At 52.8% G+C, this 22,885-nt stretch overlaps 1 protein-coding gene across 3 annotated transcripts in view; it reads right to left on the minus strand.

Moving 5' to 3' along the window:
• SHISA6 (shisa family member 6) overlaps positions 1–22,885 on the minus strand; it is a 174,012-nt gene that overhangs the window by 145,946 nt on the left and 5,181 nt on the right. For all 3 annotated transcript variants that reach the window (XM_058852443.1, XM_058852442.1, XM_058852441.1), the window contains exon 2: positions 14,626–14,786. In XM_058852443.1, coding sequence (XP_058708426.1) covers positions 14,626–14,786 — 161 coding nt within the window. The remainder of the gene's footprint in view (positions 1–14,625; positions 14,787–22,885) is intronic.

Below are 22,885 nucleotides of genomic sequence, written 5' to 3' on the forward strand. Positions count from 1 at the left end.
TCAGCCTTGGCCCTTTCTGCAGGCTGTGGGACAGCAGCATTTGTCTGAGCCATGGAATCATGGGATCATGAAATTGTAGAATCATAGAAATATGGAATCATAGAGGCATGGAATCATGGAATCATGGGATCACAGAATCACAGAATCATGGAATTGTAGAATCATAGAATAAAAGAATCATAGAATTATAGAGCCATGGAATCATGGGAACATGGAATCATAAAATCATTGAACCATAGAATCATGGACTCATAGAATCATAGAATCAGTCATAGAATCATGGAATGGGTTGGGTTGGAAGGGGCCTCAAATCCCACCCAGAGCCACCCCAGCCATGGCAGGGACACCTTCCCCTGTCCCAGGCTGCTCCCAGCCCTGTCCAACCTGGCCTTGGGCACTGCCAGGGATCCAGGGGCAGCCCCAGCTGCTCTGGGCACCCTGTGCCAGGGCCTGCCCACCCTGCCAGGGAAGAATTCCTCCCTAACTGGGTGTCCAGGCAGGGATGTGCCAGGCGTGAGCCCGGCCCTCGTCAGCCAGGCTGGGAGGTGCCACTGCCAGCCCTGAGCAGCTCCTTGCATTCCAACTGTTCCCTGGCACTGAGGGCTGGAATTGCTCCTCTGCTGCTGCTCCAAGCAAGAGCTGAACTCCCACAGCCACTGGAAGTGAGAGCAGTTTAACCCCTGAGTCTGCAGCTCTGTGAGAACCTCTCCTCAGCACGGGATGAGCAGCATGAACCACACACAGAGCTGGGACACGACCTGCAGGACCTGTGCCCCCGTGGGCAGGACACAGCTGTGTCCAGCTGTGCCCCTCACACCAGCCCTCACTGACCAAAGCTGTGTCCAGCTGTGCCCCTCACACCAGCCCTCACTGACCAAAGCTGTGTCCAGCTGTGCCCCTCACACCAGCCCTCACTGGCCAAAGCTGTGTCCAGCTGTGCTCCTTGGACCAGCCCTCACTGACCAAAGCTGTGTCCAGCTGTGCTCCTTGGACCAGCCCTCACTGACCAAAGCTGTGTCCAGCTGTGCTCCTTGGACCAGCCCTCACTGACCAAAGCTGTGTCCAGCTGCCCTCACACCAGTCCTCACTGACCAAAGCTGTGTCCAGCTGTGCTCCTCACACCAGCCCTCACTGGCCAAAGCTGTGTCCAGCTGTGCTCCTTGGAGCAGCCCTCACTGACCAAAGCTGTGTCCAGCTGTGCTCCTTGGACCAGCCCTCACTGACCAAAGCTGTGTCCAGCTGCCCTCACACCAGCCCTCACTGACCAAAGCTGTGTCCAGCTGTGCTCCTCACACCAGTCCTCACTGACCAAAGCTGTGTCCAGCTGTGCTCCTTGGACCAGCCCTCGCTGACCAAAGCTGTGTCCAGCTGTGCTCCTTGGACCAGCCCTCACTGACCAAAGCTGTGTCCAGCTGCCCTCACACCAGCCCTCACTGACCAAAGCTGTGTCCAGCTGCCCTCCAGGGCTGGCTTTGCTCCCCTCCCTGGCAAAGCAAAGAGCCTTCAGGGCAGCCACCAGGCCACCTCACTTTTTGGACTATTTTCTGTTTTGCTAGTGCCAGAGTAATTACTTAGGAAAATTCCTTAATCAAAATCACATTTGTGGAGGTAATGAGCAAATAGGTCAAGGAGAGCAACGTGCCTTAGGAGCAGGAGCTGCTGCCCTGAGCATCTGCAGAGCTGGTGCCCTGCAGGGGCCAGGGATTCACATCCACAGGATTCCATCCCACAAAGGCAACATCTGGACTTGGTCCCGTGTCTGTGCCCACCCTGAGCTGAGCCAGCAGCCCTCAGTGATGGAAGGAGTCACCCTCTGGATGCTGCTGCTGTCCCAAACTGGATGCAGAGTCCCCAAGGAGGGAGCTTGGCCACAGCACCACAGCAGTGCCACTGTGCCCTGAGCCTGTCACAGCAGGGTGGCACCGGAGACCCCAGGCCACGCTGAAGGGATGGGATGGGGCACCTGGGAGGGCTGGTACAGGCTCAGTGCTGTGCCACCTCCTGCTCTGTGGCCAGGGGTGCCCTCAGGAGCAGGGCAGAGCAGTTGTTGCTAATTGCAAGTGCCCCAGCAAAGCCCTGATTGAAGAGGGCAGCGCAATTAAACCTCATAAACAATTCAGGAGCGTAAATCAGGAGCGGGCTGGCAGCAGCCAGTGAAACATTAATGGCCTGACAGCTGCTCCAAGGTAAATATTTCATCAGCTCCACCAAGTATCAGTTTGACAATTATGTTGGAGTGATGTTCACAGGTGTCACCTGCCACCGAGCACTGGGCTGGGAGCACGTCTGTGCCAGCAGAGCGATCCCCGTGGAGTGACCAGGGCTGTCAGCTCCTGCAGGGTGAGCCTGGACACTGGAGGAGCTGTGAGAGCAGCACCACAGCCCACAGGTGAGAGCAGGAACTCTGCTCTCAGAGTTTGGGTGCCATCATCCATCAGAACAAACATCAAACTCAAGGAGCAGAGTTTGTACTTGTGGGAAGAGCTCAGCACTCCCCAAACTGCCAGAGTCTCACTGAGCACCACAGGCAGCAAAGCAGCTCCTCAGGGGAGGTTGGACTGATGATCTTGGAGGTCTTTTCCAACCTTAATGACTCACACTGAACCCAAGACCAAGCACGGGAGGACCAAATGTCTCAAGATCTTTGGGTTCTGCTGCAGAGAAGGAACCAGAAGCTTTGTCCTTCTGGCTGAACTGCACAGCTGGAAAGGAGGAGGATCCTGACGATTTTTTTCAGTTCTCACTCCCCCAGATCAGCACTGGTTTCTGGCACTGCTGCCCATGCCTTGTCCTGCCATGGGCACACAGAGCTCCAGAGTGACCCAGATCCAGCCCCAGCCCCTGCCAGCTCCCCTGGGCAAAGTCCACGAGTTGTGTGCCAGGACAGGTGTGCTGGGGCTGCTCCCCAGGGCTGCTGGCACTGTCCTGGGTCACTGCCAGCCTCCTGAGGGACACTGTGACCTCACAGATGTGGAGTGACAGCCACGGTGCTACACACTCACCCTGCTGCATTCCAGAACATTCCACAGTGACTCAGCTTGTCCAACCCTCACTCGAGCTCTCCATTCCCTTCCAGCAGCGCTGGTCGGATCCCACACTGATCCCACCTGAATCCTTTAATGGACAGACCCACTCAGAATCCTGCCAGGCGAGTGAGAGCTGGGTGGAGTCACCCACCCGGCCCCTGGTGCCACCCTCTGCCCCTGCCCAGGGACTGAGGAGAGTGAAGCACAGCAGTGGAGGTGCGACAGGAAAGCTCCTCCAGCTGTGCCACACCTGGAGTCACTCCTGTATCTCTCAGGGGGTCACCAAGGAGGAGAAACACACAGAGAGCAGCCCCAGAGAGAGAGCACCTCTGACTGTGCTGTTGGGTCAGCATGGGTGGGATCAGAGAGGACAGAGCTCCCCAGGGGCTGCAGCTCCGACCTCTGGGACAGGGACAGGGTGCAGGGAACGGCTGCAGCTGTGCCAGGGGAGGTTTGGGCTGGATTTAGGAAAAGGTTCTTCCCCCAGAGGGTGCTGGCCCTGCCCAGGCTCCCCAGGGAATGGTGACATTCCCAAGGCTGCCAGAGCTCCAGGAGAGCTTGGACAGTGCTCCAGGGATGGGATTGTTGGGGGGTCTGGGCAGGGCCAGGGGCTGGACCCATGATCCCTGTGGATCCAGCTCAGGAGATTCTCTGGTTCCGTGCATTCCTGCAGTCAGCAGACACTGGGCAGAAAGCCACGTTCTGGAGATTTAATATTTATCTCAGTGCTTTTGGGAGGAGCCTCTCTGAGCCCTGGGGCAGCACTTGGGACTGGCAGTGATGGAACATCTGTGGGGGTTTCTTTTAGAGAGCAGCTCTTATCTACAGCAGTGATTTAACACAAGAGATAGAGGTGCTGGCACAGCTGACAAACCAGGGACAGATTTGGGGAGAGCTGCAAAAGGCCAGCCACATATTTTAGAATTATTTTCCTGAGGAGGATTTGATGAGATGTGAACTTCATTATTTGCTAATGTTGCAGCACAGAGCCTTGTCCAAAGCCCAGGAGAGTCAGAAGGAATCTTTCCATTAACTTTGCTGATTGTAAGTGAGATTGTGACAGATGTACTCCCTTTCCCTTCCTCCTCAAATATTTTAAATGAAACAGCATGAGTGGTTGGATGTGTCCTTTTCTGGAGGAGGGTTCCCTCTTAGGGCTCAAAAATAACCCTGGGGGAGCCTTTCAGGTGCCCAGAACAAGTCGGGTGGTCTGAGGGCATTAAAGCTTCAGGGAAGGGGAAGTGAGACAAGAATCACTCAATTCCCAATGTGGCTGAAGGGCCAGAAGGAAACAGGGCTAGTGCCAAGGATAAAAGGGTTTTTTTGCAGACAACAATAAAATCGTCTTCAGCATGAGCCAAACCTTCCTGCTGTGTGTCAGCTTAGAGGAAACTTCCTCTGCAAACCTCCAGAAAATATCCTCAGCATGTTCCAGAAGGAGGGAATGCCCTGGAGATATGGAGAGGAGAGGCTGCCTCAGGTAGAGAAATTTGCTGCGAGAAAGGGGAAGGTGAAGTCTTGGCCTCAGCTCTTCGCTCTGGCTGAGCAGAGCCAGGGAGAGGCACTGGGAGCCCTTGGGGATGTGGGTGCTAAACCAGAACCTCCTCCAGCAGGTTCTCAGAGGCTTCAGCAGTGCCTGGTGAACGTTCCCACTTCCCCCGTGCAAGGTCTGTGAGAGCTCCACACCCGAGGCCAGGCCAGGGTCTCGTCACACACCCAAGGACGGCCTCCCTGGAATTTAGCCAGGTCACTTCTCCAGCATCACCTGCACTGGCACCCCTCTGGGAGCTGAGCTGGTTTTCCATGGCAAGGGTCACTTACAGAGCCTGTGGCCACCACTCTCGTGAGGGCTGTGGCCAGTGGGCACCAAGGATAAAGCAGAGAACCTTTGTCCCAGAACATTTCTGTGCAGTTTAAAGTGAAAACAAACCAAAACAAAACAGCTGGGAACTAAAGGAAGCTGATAGTGATGGAAGCAGAGCACAGATTGAGTTGCAATATCTGGGCAGGGGTCCAGCAAGAGGGGAAGGGAAGTTTACTGATTCTGGCACGCTCTTAATGGAGCTTTGCTTCCAGCTCCTCACCTCTGTTTACACTTCCATGGAGTGTGATAGGATCAGCAATCAGGAACCAGGAGAGGCTCACCATGCAGAATGTGCTTATAAAGATTTCATTCTTCACAGTGTCAAAAAGCAACTTTCTGGAGGCCAATTTAATTGTTGTCAATACCAGTTGCAAATTGGCCTTAACATTTTAAATTGATGTTTTCTGTAAACTGCTCTGATTAATGGAAGAAAAAGATTGTGTTTCTGCCTTTCTCCTGAAGATCTAATGGAGGTAACAAACAATAATTGATCTAGCAAGACACGGAGAGGCCAACAGGGAGACTCAAACCTGCTACAGAAATGATTTTATCTGTCCACAGCTACAGAATGGCACAGCTGGGTAGACAGTGGGCTTGGTCGGGTTTGCTCCCTGGGGAAACTCTGAGCAGCTTTAACTGAAGTACCTTAAATGCAGGTAGAAGAGTTTGGACTGTAAATTGCCACCATGGTGTCAAGTGTGTGTCCTGGAAAATCCCAAACCTGCTGGCCTGAGCCACAGCCCACATCTCACAGCGCCTGGAGCCCTGAAGATGCTGAGAGTCTATCCCAGTTGGGCACCATGTTCCCAGAGCATCTAAATATGGGTTCCCCTGTGGATTTTCCCACAGGAAACCTCAAAAGCCTCTACTCAAGTCAGAGGGACTCAGCTCTGTGGTACCAGTCTGACCAGGGCCATCCCTCCCAGCCCTGCTCCTGACTGCACTCCTGCAGTTCATCATTGCACCTCCTGGTGAATGAGCTAAACCTGACGTGGAGGAATGCGAGAGCTCCAGAGTCAGGAGAGAGGAGTGGCCATGGCAGAGATGTCAGGAGGAGGAGACGGAGCTCTCAGTTCCATCAGCAGAAGGGACACTGGTCTGACTCCAGCTGCTGGGAAACTTGACAAGTGTGGCAAGACAAGGGCATGACCTGACCTTCCCCCCTTTTAGGGGTTATGGTCCCAAACTGTCCCCATTTCTGCCTCTGTGTGTTTGAGAACAGCTCTTCTCTGCCATTCCCAGTCCCACTGCACAGACCCAGGAGCTGGGACATTAGCCATATGGATGAGGCTGGAGCTCCTACACACACAGAGCCTCCATCCTCCCCAACTCCATCCCACTGCTCCTTGGCCATGCTCTGCGACTCCTCCATCCATCCATCATCCATCCATCATCCATCCATCCCTCATCTATCCATCCATCCATCATCCATCCATCCGTCATCCATCCATCCATCATCCATCATCCATCCATCCATCATCCATCATCCATCCATCCATCATCCATCCATCATCCATCCATCATCCATCCATCATCCATCATCCATCCATCATCCATCCATCATCCATCCATCCATCATCCATCCATCATCCATCCATCCATCATCCATCCATCATCCATCCATCATCCATCATCCATCCATCATCCATCCATCCATCATCCATCATCCATCCATCATCCATCCATCATCCATCCATCATCCATCATCCATCATCCATCCATCATCCATCATCCATCCATCATCCATCCATCATCCATCCATCATCCATCCATCCATCATCCATCATCCATCCATCATCCATCCATCATCCATCCATCCATCATCCATCCATCCATCATCCATCCATCATCCATCCATCATCCATCCATCATCCATCCATCATCCATCCATCCATCATCCATCCATCATCCATCCATCATCCATCATCCATCATCCATCCATCCATCATCCATCCATCCATCCATCATCCATCCATCATCCATCAATCCATCCATCATCCATCCATCCATCATCCATCCATCATCCATCATCCATCCATCCATCATCCATCCATCATCCATCCATCATCCATCATCCATCCATCCATCATCCATCCATCATCCATCATCCATCCATCATCCATCATCCATCCTCCATCCATCATCCATCCATCATCCATCCATCATCCATCATCCATCCATCATCCATCATCCATCCATCATCCATCCATCATCCATCCATCCATCCATCCATCCATCCATCCATCCATCATCCATCCATCCCACTTCCCAGGATCCCATTATCCCATCAGCCCCAGGATTTGTTCTTTCTCTCAGCAGGTGTCATGAATCCCAGGCAGTCAGTGGCAGGATGAGGAGAAATGGTTTTAAACTAAAAGAGGAGAAATTTCAATTGAATATCAGAATGAAATTCCTCCCTGGCAGGGTGGGCAGGCCCTGGCACAGGGTGCCCAGAGCAGCTGGGGCTGCCCCTGGATCCCTGGCAGTGCCCAAGGCCAGGCTGGACAGGGCTGGGAGCAGTCTGGGACAGGGGAAGGTGTCCCTGCCATGGCAGGGGTGGCACTGGGTGGGTGCGAGGTCCCTTCCCACTCAGGCCATTCTGGGATCCTGAGAACCAGGCCTGGTGCTCCCAGTGGAGTGCAGGGGGGACCTGGGGGCTGCTGTGGAACAATTTCAGCATCACTCAGAGCATCCCCAGAACCCCCCAGTCCCTCCAATGTGTTGGGTCCAGCCTGCACAGGATTCCATGACTTTTTCCACATCAATGCCTCTTCTCCACTAGAGCACTGTGCCAGAAAATCCTGCTTCAGTGCACTTCCACATTATCCCTGTGGTTTGGTGTGGAGTTCTCAGCAGGCCAAGTTGCACGGGGAGGTTTTGTTTCAGAGTAAATCTATCGGTTTAGCCCTCCCTCCTCTTCACAGCTACCATTAGTCTGGCTTAAAAGAAAAAAAAAATTAAAGCTGTTGCCATAGTAACCCCCAGCTTTCAGATATCTCCTGGCTGATAAGCACCGTGCTGGCCTTGTGGCCAGCTCTCCACCCAAGGAATGCTAAATTCCACCAAAACTCTTGGAGCAGGCACCTGGTGCTTGTTCTGTGGCTCTGAATGCTGCTGCTGCTGTGTCGTGGCTGTGTGGATCCTGTGAGTGTGATTATCCTCTCTGTGTGTACACACTCACACCCTCCACCTCCTCCTCCTTTGTTTCCCCACAACAGCCAGACTTCCTGATTTATTTTTTCAATCTTTTTTTCAGACTTGTCACTTGTTAGCTGCTTTAACACACAAACCCCTGACATCAGTCACAGGGGATATTTGGGCGTGAGACACAAATTACTGTAAATGTTGCTGCTTTTCAGCCCCCACCAAGTTCACTGGCAAATAATTTTTGCACAAGGGATATTTTGTTGTCTCCTGTGCCTTGTTAGTGGGGCAGAGTTTTCCCAGAGGTTCTTTTACACAGATTACCCTAAAACTTTCCAGCTCAGTAAAAGGCTCAGGAGAGCAGAACAAACCAATATCCAGAGGCAGCAGCCTGTGTGGCTGCGGGAAAGAGGAGGCTCTGGGACCACAGGCTGTGCTCCTGGGCAGCCAAACCTCTCACAACTGAATATCCCCCAACCTCTGGCAGCCGTGGAGGGGCAGGTTGGATGTGCAAAGAAGCAAGGTTAAGAAGAGATAAGCAAAGAAATATTTTTAGCAGTTAAACAGATCCATTTGGAACCAGGGCAATTAAGCTGTTTGCATTCCAGCACCTTCTCCTGGCTTTCAATCCCTTCTCCTGTGTTTCTGGGTTCTAAAACTGGTCAGGACAACACTCCCAACTTTCCAGTGAACACTGGAAGCTGCTTTCCATGCTCTGGAACAGATACAGGAGGAGCATCTCTGTGCAGCCATGGTGGAAGTGAGGATCCCAAATCCTCCACCCCACAGACCAGAGCAGCTGGTGTCCAAGGTGAGGATCCCAAATCCTCCACCCCACAGACCAGAGCAGCTGGTGTCCAAGGTGAGGATCCCAAATCCTCCACCCCACAGACCAGAGCAGCTGGTGTCCAAGGTGAGGATCCTAAATCCTCCACCCCACAGACCAGAGCAGCTGGTGTTCTCTCAGCTCCCCCATCCCAGCAGCATCCAGCTCTCCCCACCCTGCTGGACAGATCCTCCCTTGGCAATTTTGGGTGCCAGGACACCAAGTAACTCTTCCCCTCAAAATGTTCTCAGACAGAAACTCTGACATTTTCAGGAGGCTCAGAAAATGCATTATTAACCCTTTGGGGATTTTCCTGGGAGGGAAGGCACTGGGGCTTTGCGTAACATGGGATGTGCTGGAGGAAAAGCAGATGGAGTGACTGACTTGCCTCAGTTCCTACAAATCCTCAAGCTGGTCCTGTTCCTTTCTTTTCAAATGTCAGGGAATGGCAAAAGGAGTATGGGGAAAAGAAAAGCCCCGTTCCTGAAACACTCTGGGTGTTCTCCAGGTGGTTTCCCTATTTCTTCACCCACCTGCTCCTTAAGTAGTTTCTCAGAATGAAGAGCAGGGGCTGGAAAACGACCGGGGGATCGTTTTACACCTGCTTTGTGTTCCCCTGAACAGCTGTAAATGACAACACAAACTGCGAACAGCAGGGACTGGAACGCCTTCCACACACATCCCTGCACTGATCCTCGGCAAATTAATTCAAATAGTTGCTGGGGATCTGGGGGAGAAGCTCACTAATTCCGTGAAAGAAGAAAGGAAGCGTCTGAAGCAGAGCCCAGCTGATCTGGGGGAAGGGAGAGAGGGGAAAGGGGGAAGGATGGATGAGGGGAAGGTGCTGATAACCTGGAATGAATCTGGATCCCCTGGGCTTTAGGGAAGGAATTGATAACCTGGAGGAAACCTGGATCCCCTGGGCTTCAGGGAAGGAATTGATAACCTGGAATGAACCTGGATCCCCTGGGCTTTAGGGAAGGAATTGATAACCTGGAGGAAACCTGGATCCCCTGGGCTTTAGGGAAGGAATTGATAACCTGGAATGAACCTGGATCCCCTGGGCTTTAGGGAAGGAATTGATAATCTGGAATGAACCTGGATCCCCTGGGCTTTAGGGAAGGGTGAGAGCCCTGCTGAGCCCATGGGGAGCAGGGCCAGGGGCAGAGATCCCCCTCCCGATGTGCTGCTCGGGGTGGGAGTGCTCCCCACACTGCTCTGGGTTTGGCTGGAGATGTTTGCCACAATTTCCATAAAGATTAAAGACCTCTCCCGCATTTGTTCACATTCAGAACAAGCTCGGAATGTGCCTCTGGGTGCGAGGCGCTGCTGAAAGCAGCACTTTGAATGCATCCATCTCTGGAACATCCTGACTCAAACAGCTTATTAAAAGCCTTCCCCAGACAGATCAGGCTAATCAGAGCACTGGCCTGTGTTGTTTGCTGCATTCCAAGTGGTGATCCTGGCCACGAGCTCTTCTCCACACCTGCAGGTCCTGCTGTCTCCCCAGCACAGGTGAAGAGCAGAAGATTTTAACACTGGGAAAAGTCTCCCTGTGGTCAGCCCTTCCCTGGCACCCCAGGAGCTGCATCCAGACCAGTGCATCCCCTTGGAGAGGCACCTGGATCTCCTGAGGATGAAGTGGTAAAAGAATATAAATCTAGGCCAGAGTCTTTCCTCCTACAATCAAAGTCTTGTCATTGCCCTCCCAGCCTCCTGCTCCTGGAGGAGGTCAGAGGTACCAGAATTCCAGGCATGGATTTTACCTCCCTGCCTCATGCTGAGCTAGGGGACACCTGGGGACCCCTCACTGCTGAAAGCATTTCATGGGGGTGACAGGGACATCCCTGTCCTCAACAGATTTGGCTTCCCACATCAGCCTGAATATCCCTTTTCTCCCAGGCTGGGATTGATACCAGGATGGGGAAAAAAAAGGGTCAGTGTGGAAGAGCCAGGAGGCTGAGGATAAAGTGAAGGAACACTTCAGACACGTGCTGTGCTGGAGGATCAGAGATCTGTACCAGCTGTGGGGCAGGATTTGAGTCCCCCTGATCCATAAGGATTTAGTAAACCCAGCACTTGGACAAGACAGTGACTGACATCAGCCAAATGTTTCAAAGCCTTCCTTGGAGTCATCTCTGGTTTGTCCTTGGCTTGGAGGACATCCGTGAGGTGACCCTGCGTGTGCCACCCCTCTGTTCCCAGGGCACTCAGGAAACTCCCATGGGACCAGCTCTGTGCATCTCTCAGTGCTCTGCTTTGCCACATGTTGAGAAAAGCAGACCAACCCTTTGCATTTGAGCTCCAAAAGACCTTCAAATATCCTTTGAAATATTTCAAGTATTTTGAAAGCCAAAAGGCCTTCCAAAAAATTTTCAGGCTGCGTGAGATGAGGGTGCTTAACCTGGAGAAGAGAAGCTTCAGGGACACCTGATTGTGGCTTCCAGGACCTGAAGGGAGCTGCAGGAAAGGTGGAGAGAGACTCTTTAGAAGGAATGGAGTCACAGGACACAAGGTCTTGAGCTGAAAGGTTTAGATCAGATATTTAAGGAAAGAATTCCTCCCTGGGAGGGTGAGGAGCTGTGGCTGCCCCTGGATCCCTGGCAGTGCCCAAGGCCAGGCTGGACAGGGCTGGGAGCAGCCTGGGATGGTGGGAGCTGTCCCTGCCATGGCAGGGGTGGGACAGGAGGTTTGTAAGATCCCTCCCAACCCAAACCAGTCTGGAATTCTGTTGGAGCAGCAGCTGACAGTGGGAGATGGGCTCCTCCCCACCCTGCCCGCAGCAGAAGCTGCCCAGGCTGCTCTGCTGGGACTCTGCAGCCTCAGGCACAGCCCACCTCCATTTGTCACTGTCACCCACAATCATCCTGTGCTCTGACACCCAGCCAGCCTCATGGAGAAATGCAGCCAAGGTTTATTTAGCAAGACTTAGGGGCACACTTCCAATTATAAGTTTGGAAACAAAAGTTCCAAGTCAAACAAACACAAAACTCAACCAGCCGGTGGGCAGCGAGGAAAATCCTTTCTGGCTGCTTAACCTCTCCTCCTCTGGGCTCCTCAGACAAGCCACAGCCACCAGACCTGCTGCTTTCCAAAACACCCTACAGCTGTGGGCTCCTTGAGCCAATTTGCAGCACCAGTGAGCAGAGCCTTGCCTGGATCCTGCTATTCCATATTACTGCCTCTTTTTCCTCCAGCTGTCCCTTTTTCCTTATTTTTTTTAATTTTTTTTCCTTTTCTTCCCCTTCCCCCACAGAAACAAGCATTGGTGATTTTCTACTCCACACCAGGGCTGACCAGCTTTATTCCATTTAAACTAGGACACATACTTGTTTCCCAAGTTCTTCCCACCTGCAGGATTTCAGCATCCACTTGTACAGTTCCCTAATCCCAACAATAATCTGAAGTTTAGCTCAGTAACAGTACAGACACCACAGAGCATTGCCCTGCTCTGCCCATTAAACATTACAAGGAAGCATTACAAGCAAACACCACCTGTGAAGCTGCTTTATGAGCTCCTGATCTCTGTAAGTGATCTCTGTCATGGTCTGTGAGTTGTTGGTGGCCACAGCTGAGCCAGGAACAAGCTCTTTGGGGCGAGTTCTCCCTCCCCAGCTCTGGCAGAGGCTGCTGAGGGTTCAGTCCAGCTGTGCTGGGAGTGCTCTGCTTTTACTGGGCTCCTGCCTGTGATGCCTTTTTCCCCCTCTCACATCAGCCAAGCAGAGGCTGGGCCCTGTTCACATCCTGCCTTTCCTTTCTGAGCCTCTTTGCCTTGATCTCTTGTCCTCAGCAAGGACCAGCAGCTCCTGACTGGCTGCTGTCACTCTGCAGCGTGCTGCTTTGGTCATGGCTCTGTGCTCTGCTCCTTGCATCCTTCCGTGCCTCACTTCTGCCCTAGCAACTCTTAAAAACCTCCTGGAGTGCTCAGCTCCCCACAGACAACAGGCAGGGATTCTGCAGTCAGCAATTCCTCTCCAAACATTCCCATTTATCTCCTCTCAGATTTGCCAGTGAACACAACACCTAAGCCAGGCTTCCAGCACCCAGCTGGTCCCTTCAGCTGCAAGCAAAGAATTCCTTCTGCACCTTCCTTCTGTATCTGTCTGCCCTGGCTGAGCAATGGGAGCCAGTGGGAAGAGACAGAGTGTCTCCAGAAGGTGTTAATGGCATTGAATCCCAGGATTATTGAGGCTGGAAAAGGCATCCAAGATTATTGAGTCCCAGCTGTGCCCAATCCCCACCGTGTCCCCAGCCCAGAGCTCTGAGTGCCACCTCCAGTCCTTCCTGGGACACCTCCAGGGATGGGCACTCCAAACCTCCCTGGGCATTTCCAAGGCCTGAGCTCCCTTTCCATGGGGAAATTCCTGCTGCTGTCCACCCTGAGCCTCCCCTGGCCCAGCCTGAGGCCGTTCCCTCTCCTCCTGTCCCTGTTCCCTGGGAGCAGAGCCCGACCCCCCCGGCTGTCCCCTCCTGGCAGGGACTTGTGCAGAGCCAGAAGTTCCCCCTGAGCTCCTTTTCTCCAGGCTGAGCCCCTTCCCAGCTCCCTCAGCCCTCAGGACTCATTCTCTGGACCCTTGTCACCCTAGGGGTGATGTCACAGCTGTCCCTGATGCTGCCAGGCTCCCTCATTCCTCTTGTTTCTATCCTGGGGCAGAAGCACAAGTCCTGTCCAGAGCCAGCTCCAAGCCTCAGATATGCAGAAGCACCTCCCTTTTCCACACAATTCACCTCAAGGCTGTTCTCCACACCAAGGTTTTATCTCACAGACCCAAATTTACACACAGAATCGCAGGGCTCCCTGGTTTTGGGGTGCAAATGGGAAAGCAAAGGAATGCTCAGTTCTCAGGGAAAGTGCTCTGCTCCCAGGCAGGGGAGGCTTCAGAGGACGCTGTCCCTGGGCCTGTGTGCACAGGGTGAGCTCACTGCACCAAAACCCTTTTGACAGCCACAAACCAGCCCTGCCTCAGCCAAGGGCCCTTGCCCTCCCAGCTGAGCCCACAGTTGCCACTGGCTTCCTTCAGAAGCTTCCCGTGTGGCACAGGGCAGGAAATGCCACCAGAACCTCCCAAGAGCAGCTCGTGAGTGGAGCAGGGCACATCTTTGTGGAGGAGAATCCCACATCCAGCCCCACAATGATGGAGAATCTGCCACACCCCACTGAAGCAGGACAATCAGCCATCCATGGAGCACTCAATAAACCAGAACAATGTCTGCAGCCAAGAGGATGCAATCCCTGGGCCACCGGGGAGATCAAGGCAAAAATAATTCAATTTTTTTTTTAATGAAAAGAAGCTGGAAGCAGCCACAGATGTGTTTTGTAGGCCCTAATTCCCAGGCCAGTGCTCTTGGAGATGTGTCTGAGCTGCTGGGATGCCCTCTGGATCACCCTCTGCACTGTCCCAGTGCAGACCTGTAGTTCACCTGCCTGAACGAGGCAGCCCCAACCCTTTGGAATTCTCTATCCTCAGCTGCCATGTGCAGGGAGCTGGGAATGCCTTCCAGCAGATGTGTTTTGTAGGAAACACACAGCTCTACACCAGCTCCAGCTCCAACCTGCACTCCTGCCTCAGCAGTTGTGAATTTTTAAAGCGCCTGGAGAGAAGAGCTCAGCAGAAAGCTGAAAGAATCATCAGCACCCATCCCTGCACTCCCCTGGCTGCCTTCTAAAGCCGTTTGCCATCCTGATTTTAGCTTTACAAAGGCTGCTGTTGCACGGGGTGAGGTTTCTGGCACGGCCCAGAGGGGACAGAGAGAGCAGCACTTACCTGGGTTGCTCTTGGAGGTGCGCACCGGGGTGTAATGGTTTTTGGAAGAGGTTCTGACTGGGGTGTTTTCTTTGGGGGAGGTATCTATGGCCGAGATAGTCTCTCTTTCACAGTGTCCGATTGGGATTGGTCCCTGCTGCCTTAGGATGTCGGCCAGAGCCCTGGGGAGACAGAAAAACAAAAGGGGGGGAAAAAAAATGTATTTTCACACAGCTAAAATTCAGTATTTGTACTTGCACAGTCCGTGAATCCAGAAGCAGCTGGGTTTCTACCGTAAACAGAAAAAAAAAAGCAAAGATAGCAATAATAATAAAATTTCAAAATATGGCTTAAAAGCTCTGTTTCTTTCTGTGTATCTGCTGCAAATATTTCCAGGCTTGCCTGGCTATTGTTTGGTATCTCATCTGCTCTCTGTAATTCACTTCAGCCCAGGGTTATGGTGCCTCTCCATCATTTCCTGCTCCTGGCACATAAAGCACTGCTGGCCCCAGCCCTGGCACCTCCTAAAGGTGACACCAAAACTGCCCTGCCCAAGCCAAACTCCTTCCAAACTGGCTCAGATCAGGAGTGTGATCCCCACATCCTGAAATCCCTGGTTTTTCTGCACCAGCAGTGCTGGGAGTGGTTTTTAAAGGAGAACCATGAGCCAGAAGAATGGATTAACCAACTTCCAGGGGTTAACGTCAGCACAGCTCTGAGCCTACCTTGAGCTCTGTGCTCATCAGGGATTGCTTTAATGGCTGAATTCTCCCTGCTGTTCCCAGGAAAAAGCAATGCCACCCAGCTCAGCTGCAGCCAATGTTTTCCCCTTGGATACTCCATGATTTTTTCCCCTCTGTGGATACCATGGACACAGTGAAATAATTACTGTGTGAAGTGCCCTGATTTTCCTAGGGTAGCCCCAAATTCACTCCTGAGCCTCAGGAAAAGCAGGGAAGGGGTGGCTCGTGTGGGCTGTAAGGGACAGTGGCACATGAAAGCTGATGGAGTTTGAGCAGCTCCTTTCTCCTGGCACAGGGAACACGTCTGGAGTCACCTCAGATCCCAGGGGAGGTGTCAGGAGATGTCCCCTCATTGCGTATTAACAAGGGGGATGCTGGTGTTGCTCATATCCACTTGGCATCCCTTAAATGCCACATTTCTGGGCTTTCACATGAGAAATAGTTTGGGACCTGGGTCAGATCCATTTTCCAAATCATTTCCTCTCCAGACTCCTGTCCCTGTACATAATGGATTGCAATACTAATGTGCTCCACAGAAGGAACTCTTGGAGGATCTCAGAGGCTCCCGAGGAGGATCACATTAGTTCAGCACCAGCCTGTACAGAATGAGGATATTTTTACCCTTTTTTTGATTATTTATTGGTTGTAGAGAGAGCAGACCTGGAGGCTGTACCCAGCCATGGGATCTCTGGGTGTGCACACAGACTGATCCTGAAAGGATTGCTGTTTGCAAGGACAGGAGAGCACAGACTGCGCTGAGCCAGGTCCAGGGGGAGGTGAAGGTGGCCATGAGAGACGGGTGCTGAGCCTTGTGCCAGGCCAGGACTCCTTTGGTTTGCTCCTGGGGGAAGCAGGAACTGGTGTTGGGTGAGGAACTGGCATTGAAGAACTGTTTTTTGGTGAGGAACTGGTGTTGGGTGAGGAACTGGTATTGAGGAACTGGTGTTTGGTGAGGAACTGGCATTGAAGAACTGTTTTTTGGTGAGGAACTGGTGTTTGGTGAGGAACTAGTGTTTGCAGTTGCCCCAAAGCTGGTGGATTCCTTCCCCCAGCCTGGCATAGAGCTGTGGGTGCCCCCACCATGCCCAGCCATGTGTCCATAACTGGTCCCCACACTACAGGACACTTCTGACACTTTGGCTCCTTGCCCAAGGTCACAGAGAACAGGAGTGGCAGAACAACAGCTTGAGGCGGGTCCTGAGGCTCCTGCCCCTTGTGACAGCACAGGAGGAGAGGATTCATTCACCCCAGTAACCCTGGAGGCTTTTCCAGGCCAGAACCTGCCCCCTGCACCCAGCCCTGCTGCCCGGGGAGGTTGGGGATCCCAGCGAGCTCTGCCTGTTGGGCACCACCCGGCACACCCAGCTGGAGACAGCCCCTTCGTCACAGCCTGGCACACCCGAGCCCTTGGTGGGCATCTCCAAGGTGTACCAGGAATCAGAGGAGCATTTCATGGCATCTGCAGGGCAGGAACTCTGAGAGCCACGTTCCTATTGCACACATTTGCATCAGCACTGTTATTTACTGGCCCACAGTGGCTTGGGCTCTCTCTGAACACTCGCCCAAGACACTGCGAGTGTCGAGAGTGCAATCACCCAGAGAACACTAAAGTGGGGTGGATAACTCCATTCATTCCAGATGTTTTCATGGAGGCAGCCAGAGAGGGGCTTGGAGAGGGCAGGGTGGGATGGGGCACACACAGGAGCTGGAGGAACTGGGGTGTGGAAATGGGACAGAATAAACCGGTTCTGCCCCAAACTGAACGTGTTTAGCCTGACCAGAAGAGGATAAAAGAGACCCTCCTCTGGCAAAGGGGACAAAAGGCTTGTGGTTTGACAGGAAAAATCACAGTGGGACAGAAAAACACTGGGATCCACAGGGGCTGAGGGGTCTCCACCCTTGGAGATCGAATTCAGCTTGACAAGGCCATGAACAGTTCCCTCTACTGAAGTTGGTTTGTTTAAGCAGCAGGAGGGACCTCCACAGCTCTCTCCCAAGCTGATTTCTGCTCTGATGGAGTCTAGGACCACCTTTCCCTGCAGGTCAGGCTGCTTCTCCCCATCCTGCTGCCCCTTCTCCTGGGATTGTTACTCCCTGAGAGGGGCTGTGAGAACACCTTCCCTGCCTCCTGCATGGTGAGTTTACATCTCCTCACTAAAAATAACCAAGGTAATTCAAGTGAATATTCCCTGGAACAATCAAAGGTGGTGAGGAGAGTCTGAGTCTTCACAGACATTCCCTACCTGAGAGCTGAACCTGCTGCCCTCCACGAGGACAAAACCAGGACAACATTTCAGTCTCTGATCCTTGCCACAAACAACTCCACAGCTGAGAGCTGCACCTGACAGAACAGTTTAAATCCTTTTTTGGTTTTCATCCTGAAGAGATGGTAGCAAGAGCCTCTCTCTGGGCTGGTTGCTGGTCACAAACTAACAAGGAAATGATTTTGGGTGCCAGACACCTGTAAGGGAGGAGACCTTTACTCCCAGACATAGTGAAAAAATCCCAGAAAAGTGATGCCTGCCCTGTCAGACTGTGCATGAGATAAATTGGACAGAAGTGTCCAAAGCAGCCCTGCCTGGTTTGAGTGTGTGCCTAAAGCCATGTGAGCTCAGCAATGCTGGAGGTGTCACCTTCTCATCCCCTAAATTCCCCAGTCTGAGTGTCCTGAGTGCTCATTCCTCACCCTCCTCGTGTCTCACAGAGGGAAAAAAAGACTGCTCAGAAGCAGCAGAACAAAACATTATAGGTGGAGGAGAAAGCCCAACTTGGATGGAGCTGGATCGTTCCGTGCCAATTCAATCACGGTGCTGTGTGGGATCCAGCTGATTTCCATAACGCCCTGAGGTGGTGGAAGGTCAGTCCCACTTGAAAGAGGAGGGATTTGGTTGGTGACAGTCCCTTGGGTCCAGCTGGCTCACTGCCCACTGCAAAGCTCCGGGAGAACAGACTCACTGGAATATTTGGGTCCCGTGTGTTCAGCCATTTGGGTACAATCAGTCCCACTGATGTCAGCAGCATCCTAATCACCTGCACAAGGATATGAGACACTCCAGAAACCTTCCTGTGACGACACATCTCTTATCTGAGGAGCACAAACCTCCCTGGCTGGAGCGTGTCACCGTCCCTGCCGGAGATAAGGATTTGTGACACTTTTCCCTGGCGTCATCTCCATGCCAGCACTGAGGTTTCACTCCAGAGCAGCCACAGTGCCAGCCAGGGCACTGCTCCAGGGAGCTGGACTGGCCTCTGGGAGGGAAACCTATGGATGTGTCCCATGGCTGGGCAGCCCAGGCCAGGCTCCCAGGGATGGCTCCCGTGGCACTCTGGACAAATTGAGGACTTTGGGAAGAAAGCCAGTGGAATGAACACTGGGGCTGCAGGGCAAGGAAGGGGCTGTGGCTGTTTTCAGAAGGAAAAATCAAGAGGATTTGGTGTGAATCCAAAGGAATTGAGGGGGTGGATGGAAACAGGGGGGCAGCAAGGCTGGGCATCAGCCTGGAAGGAGAAATGACAGACTTTGATCCCAAAATGTGGCTTTGGAGTCAGGGAGAAGGTGAAGCTGCAGGGCTGGGAGGGACCAGCTCACTGCAGCTCACCCTGCCCCTCTAACCCAGCCCCAGACCTGAATCTGCTCCCTGAATTTCCCATGAGGGAACAGTAGCTGGAGCACTGCTGTGCCCCCTCCCCAGCCTTTCTGGGAAAGTATTGTCCCATTTTCCCCACATCCACACATTCCCAACACTAATTACTAGTCTGAGTGTGGACACAGGTGTCCCTGCTGCTGAAGACAAAGGGGAGCTTCGGTGACAGCTCCACCAGGCTGGCCTGAGGGAACTGAGATTGGAGTGAGGGGGCTGTGGATGCTGGATGGGAAAGGAAGAGCTCCCTGTTTCCAGCAGTGCAGGGGCTACATGCTCAAAACTCCACTCATTTGCCTTCTGAAAATCCCCTCTTGTGCAGACCTTAAAAACGGGGTGCTAGGAAACAGAATTTCCTGTTCCAAGTGCCTGTGAACTTGGGGAAGAATGGAAGGAGAATGACCAAATGGGTCTGGCAGAGCAGAGTGAAAGGAGCAGTGCCTGGCTGAGCTGGAGCTGCTAAAAGCAGAGCAGGGATGGAGCTGGTGGCAGAACTCCAATCACTCCAGCACAGCCAGGATTTCACTACAAGTTCTTCCAAAAAAGCCAGGTTAAAGACTCCCCTATGCTCTGTTACTAACTGGGGAAGAAAGAGGCAGTTATTCCAGGAGATGGATTTATCCAGCCTGGAGCCAGCTCACCTGGAAGGGAGAGCTCTCTCCGAGGGACAGCATTTCGGTCACCAGCCACTCTCACAGAGGGCGGCCGTGCATTATTCATGGCTTGGCTCCTGTCCCCACACCTGCTGTGTGCCTTGGGAAGCTCCAAACGCTTCCAAACTGCAGCTGGACAGCCCTGGGGAGCTCCCTCATTCCAGGTGCTGCCAGCCAGGTCCTGTGTGCCCAGGCTGGACAGTCCTGGGAGGTTCCCTCATTCCAGGGAGGTTCCCACATTCCAGCTGCCCCTGGCACCCCCTGGGCTGTGTCCCACAGCCTCTGGAAGGGCAGAGGTGGCCTCAGCCATCCCCCCTGCTCCTGCTGGGCATCACCCTGACCGTGGCCAGGCCTTATCTCCACAGGTCACACTGCAAGCTGATCCCTCAGGGAATTGCTGCTCTCCCTCGGGAGGCTCTGCCTTGTTTGTGGACGTGCAGGGGCTCAGCAGAGCCAGAACTGCACCAGTCCCAGGCCAGCTGAAGAGAGAACTGGGCTCTGCACTGCCAGGAGCAGCAGTTCTGCACTGCCAGGAGCAGCAGTTCTGCACTGCCAGGAGCAGCAGTTCTGCACTGTTCCGGAGCAGGAACACCGGGAATGAGTTTTCACATGCCCGAATAGGAGTGTGGTGGATGCCTGGCAGAGCACAAAGAGCTCTCAGGGACGCACAGGGTGGGATTGTTGGGGTGTCTGTGCAGGGCCAGGAGTTGGACTGGATGATGCATGTCAGTCCTTTCCACCCTGGGATATTCCATGAGTCCGTGTGTGTGTGTGTCTCCAAGGACAGGTGAATTCACCCATGGAGTTAAGAAGGGAAAATACTGAACACTGGGATATCTTTCCACCAGTGAAGCATTTGCACCCAGCCCAAGTGAATATTCATTCTCAAAAATGCACATTGCAAGGAAAAATCAGATGTCTCCTGAGAAATCAATGTCAAATACAACTTGGGAAGCTCCTGGAATTTCATCCAGCTCTAAAGACAGCCACTTCACACTCCTCACACCACTGTCCAAACTGAATAATCTCTTGCTATTGCTGTGATGTGGGCAAGGAGTTTCCAGCAGTGACAGAGCTCAAAATGGGTGAGCCCAGTTCCTCTGAACACAGCCGGCCCAAAGAGAACAAAACTGTCACGTAAAGATTTGGTAATTAAAAGCTTAAATCGAACCTTTCCAAGGGATGTTTTCTGCAGAGAGATGTCACCCTGAGCAGAAAGTGTCCTCAGCAAGGGCAGGACCTGCACCTGAGCCATGGTGGGGCTGCTGGGGACAGCGAAAGGCACAAGAGGATCGGTGCCCCCAGGTGCCACCAAGGCTCGGGCTGGCTGCAGGAGGAGCAGCCCCTGTCACCCCCCTGCCCCAGCTCCCACCCTCTCCCAGCCACCTGCAGCCCCTTCTCTTCCCAGAAAAAATGGGAGACTCCCTGGGAAGAGAAGAAAGACATCAGGGGTGCAGGGCAGAGCAGGAAGCTGCGCAGGGCAGGAACAGAGCACCGCTCCTGAGCACAGAAAGGAGAGCAAATAAAACCAGCAGGTCTTGCTGGGTATGAGAGGCTGTAGAACAATGGCCCAGCTCTTTATCCTGCTCCTGCCTGTGCTGGGCATCCTCAGGCACAAACACAGCGGCAGAACCCGGTGCTCACGCGGCTTTGGGAGTGCACGTGGGGAAGGACCAGGCACAAAGGGTCTGGTTTTACACCAAATCCTCTGCTCAGGATTTGGGGTAAAAAGCTCCAGTTAAGGGGCTTTGAACTCACTGAAGAAAGCTGCACTCTGAAGAGCCCTCACAACAAAGGAGGCTGTGGTGAGAGCCGGAGCACAGCACGGCATTTCTTGCGGAAGAATTCCGTGTTTATCCATCTGGGGAAGGAGATATCTGAGCCCTCCAAGCAATGCAGTGCACCCAGATCTAAGGAAACAGCCAGCCCGTGTGAGTGGGGGCAAAGGCAAGCAACAAACGCCCTGATCTCATCTTCCCGAGAAAGTTCAGATCTTATGCGAAACAGAAATGTTAAAAGGCATCTGATCTCCAAAGGCAGAGATCAACTGCTACTACTTAAGGATGTAAGAGATTACAAAACTAAAAGAAATAGAAGTTCAGAGCTACACTGGATTCCCTCGACACCTTGTGATGGAGTTGGACTAATAGAAAAAGTTAATTAGCAAGCAGGAAAATATCAAATAAATGGGAATTAGAGACACTGAGATGATTTGGCAGAGGCAGCGTGGTTTCTGAGCCTGGCCTCTCGTAATGGGAGAAGTTCAAAGGGAAAGGAGAAGCCCAGAAGCATCCAGAGGAAGGCAGTGGCCAGGCAGCCTCTGCGCTCCCACAGAGTCAATCTCTTCATAAAATAGACTCAGAGAGGAAAACAAGGCAAAAAACCCCAATTATCAAACTGCAAACCACGACCAGAGCTCCAGACTGGAGCTTTCCCAGTGCGGGGAAGTGAAACAAAAGGAAGAATGTTTTGCATAAGTACATGCACACAGATACACACCTGGCCTGGATTTGGGATCTGGACAATTCACTGTGCAAACAGGACAAGATCCAGGTGTTCTCCCTGCTTAGGAGTTACCCCAAATCCCGCCAGGTGCAGGGTTGGTTTGAAACAGAGCTAGTTGTGAGTAACTTCTCTGAGGTCACAAGTGGAAGATGTCCCTGCCCATGGCAGGAGGTGGAATGAGATGATCTTTAAGGTTCCTCCCAACCCCATCCATAATGTGATTTCTGTGATTTTATGGCTGCACCTGTCTTGGTTTTTCTTAGTTCAGTCTGACCTGTGGTCCTATATTCTGTGCCTGTGAGAGGGACAGGGCACTTCAGAGGAGAGACTCAGAAACCACCAGGATTAAACAACTCAAATCGGGGCAAAGAGCAGCTGAAAGGCACACGAGTGAGTCCGAGCAGAGAGAAAAAAGGCAGAGCATAAAAAACACATCAGTGGAAAGAGACTGAAAGCAGGAACAGCATCCAAGAAAGAAAACCTTCTGTAGAGTCCCTGTGGCCAGGTGTGTTCAGAGCACTCCCTCCCTGCCCTGGGGAAGGATGGAGTCAGATTGTTTGGCTCCAGCAGCCCTCGGCAGCAGAGAGCAGAGCTGGAGGAGCTGCCTGTGATCCCTGTCTCAAACAGCGGGGCTGAGAAAGGCGCTCCTTGGAACCTGAAAGCAGCTCCCTCCAGCAACCCCTCAGCAAGCACAGGGCCCTGGAGCTGCAGGGAGCTGCAGCCTGCAGGAGCACAAACC

Source organism: Poecile atricapillus, chromosome 17 (genome assembly GCF_030490865.1).
Source record: "Poecile atricapillus isolate bPoeAtr1 chromosome 17, bPoeAtr1.hap1, whole genome shotgun sequence".
NCBI classification, from domain to species: domain Eukaryota; kingdom Metazoa; phylum Chordata; class Aves; order Passeriformes; family Paridae; genus Poecile; species Poecile atricapillus.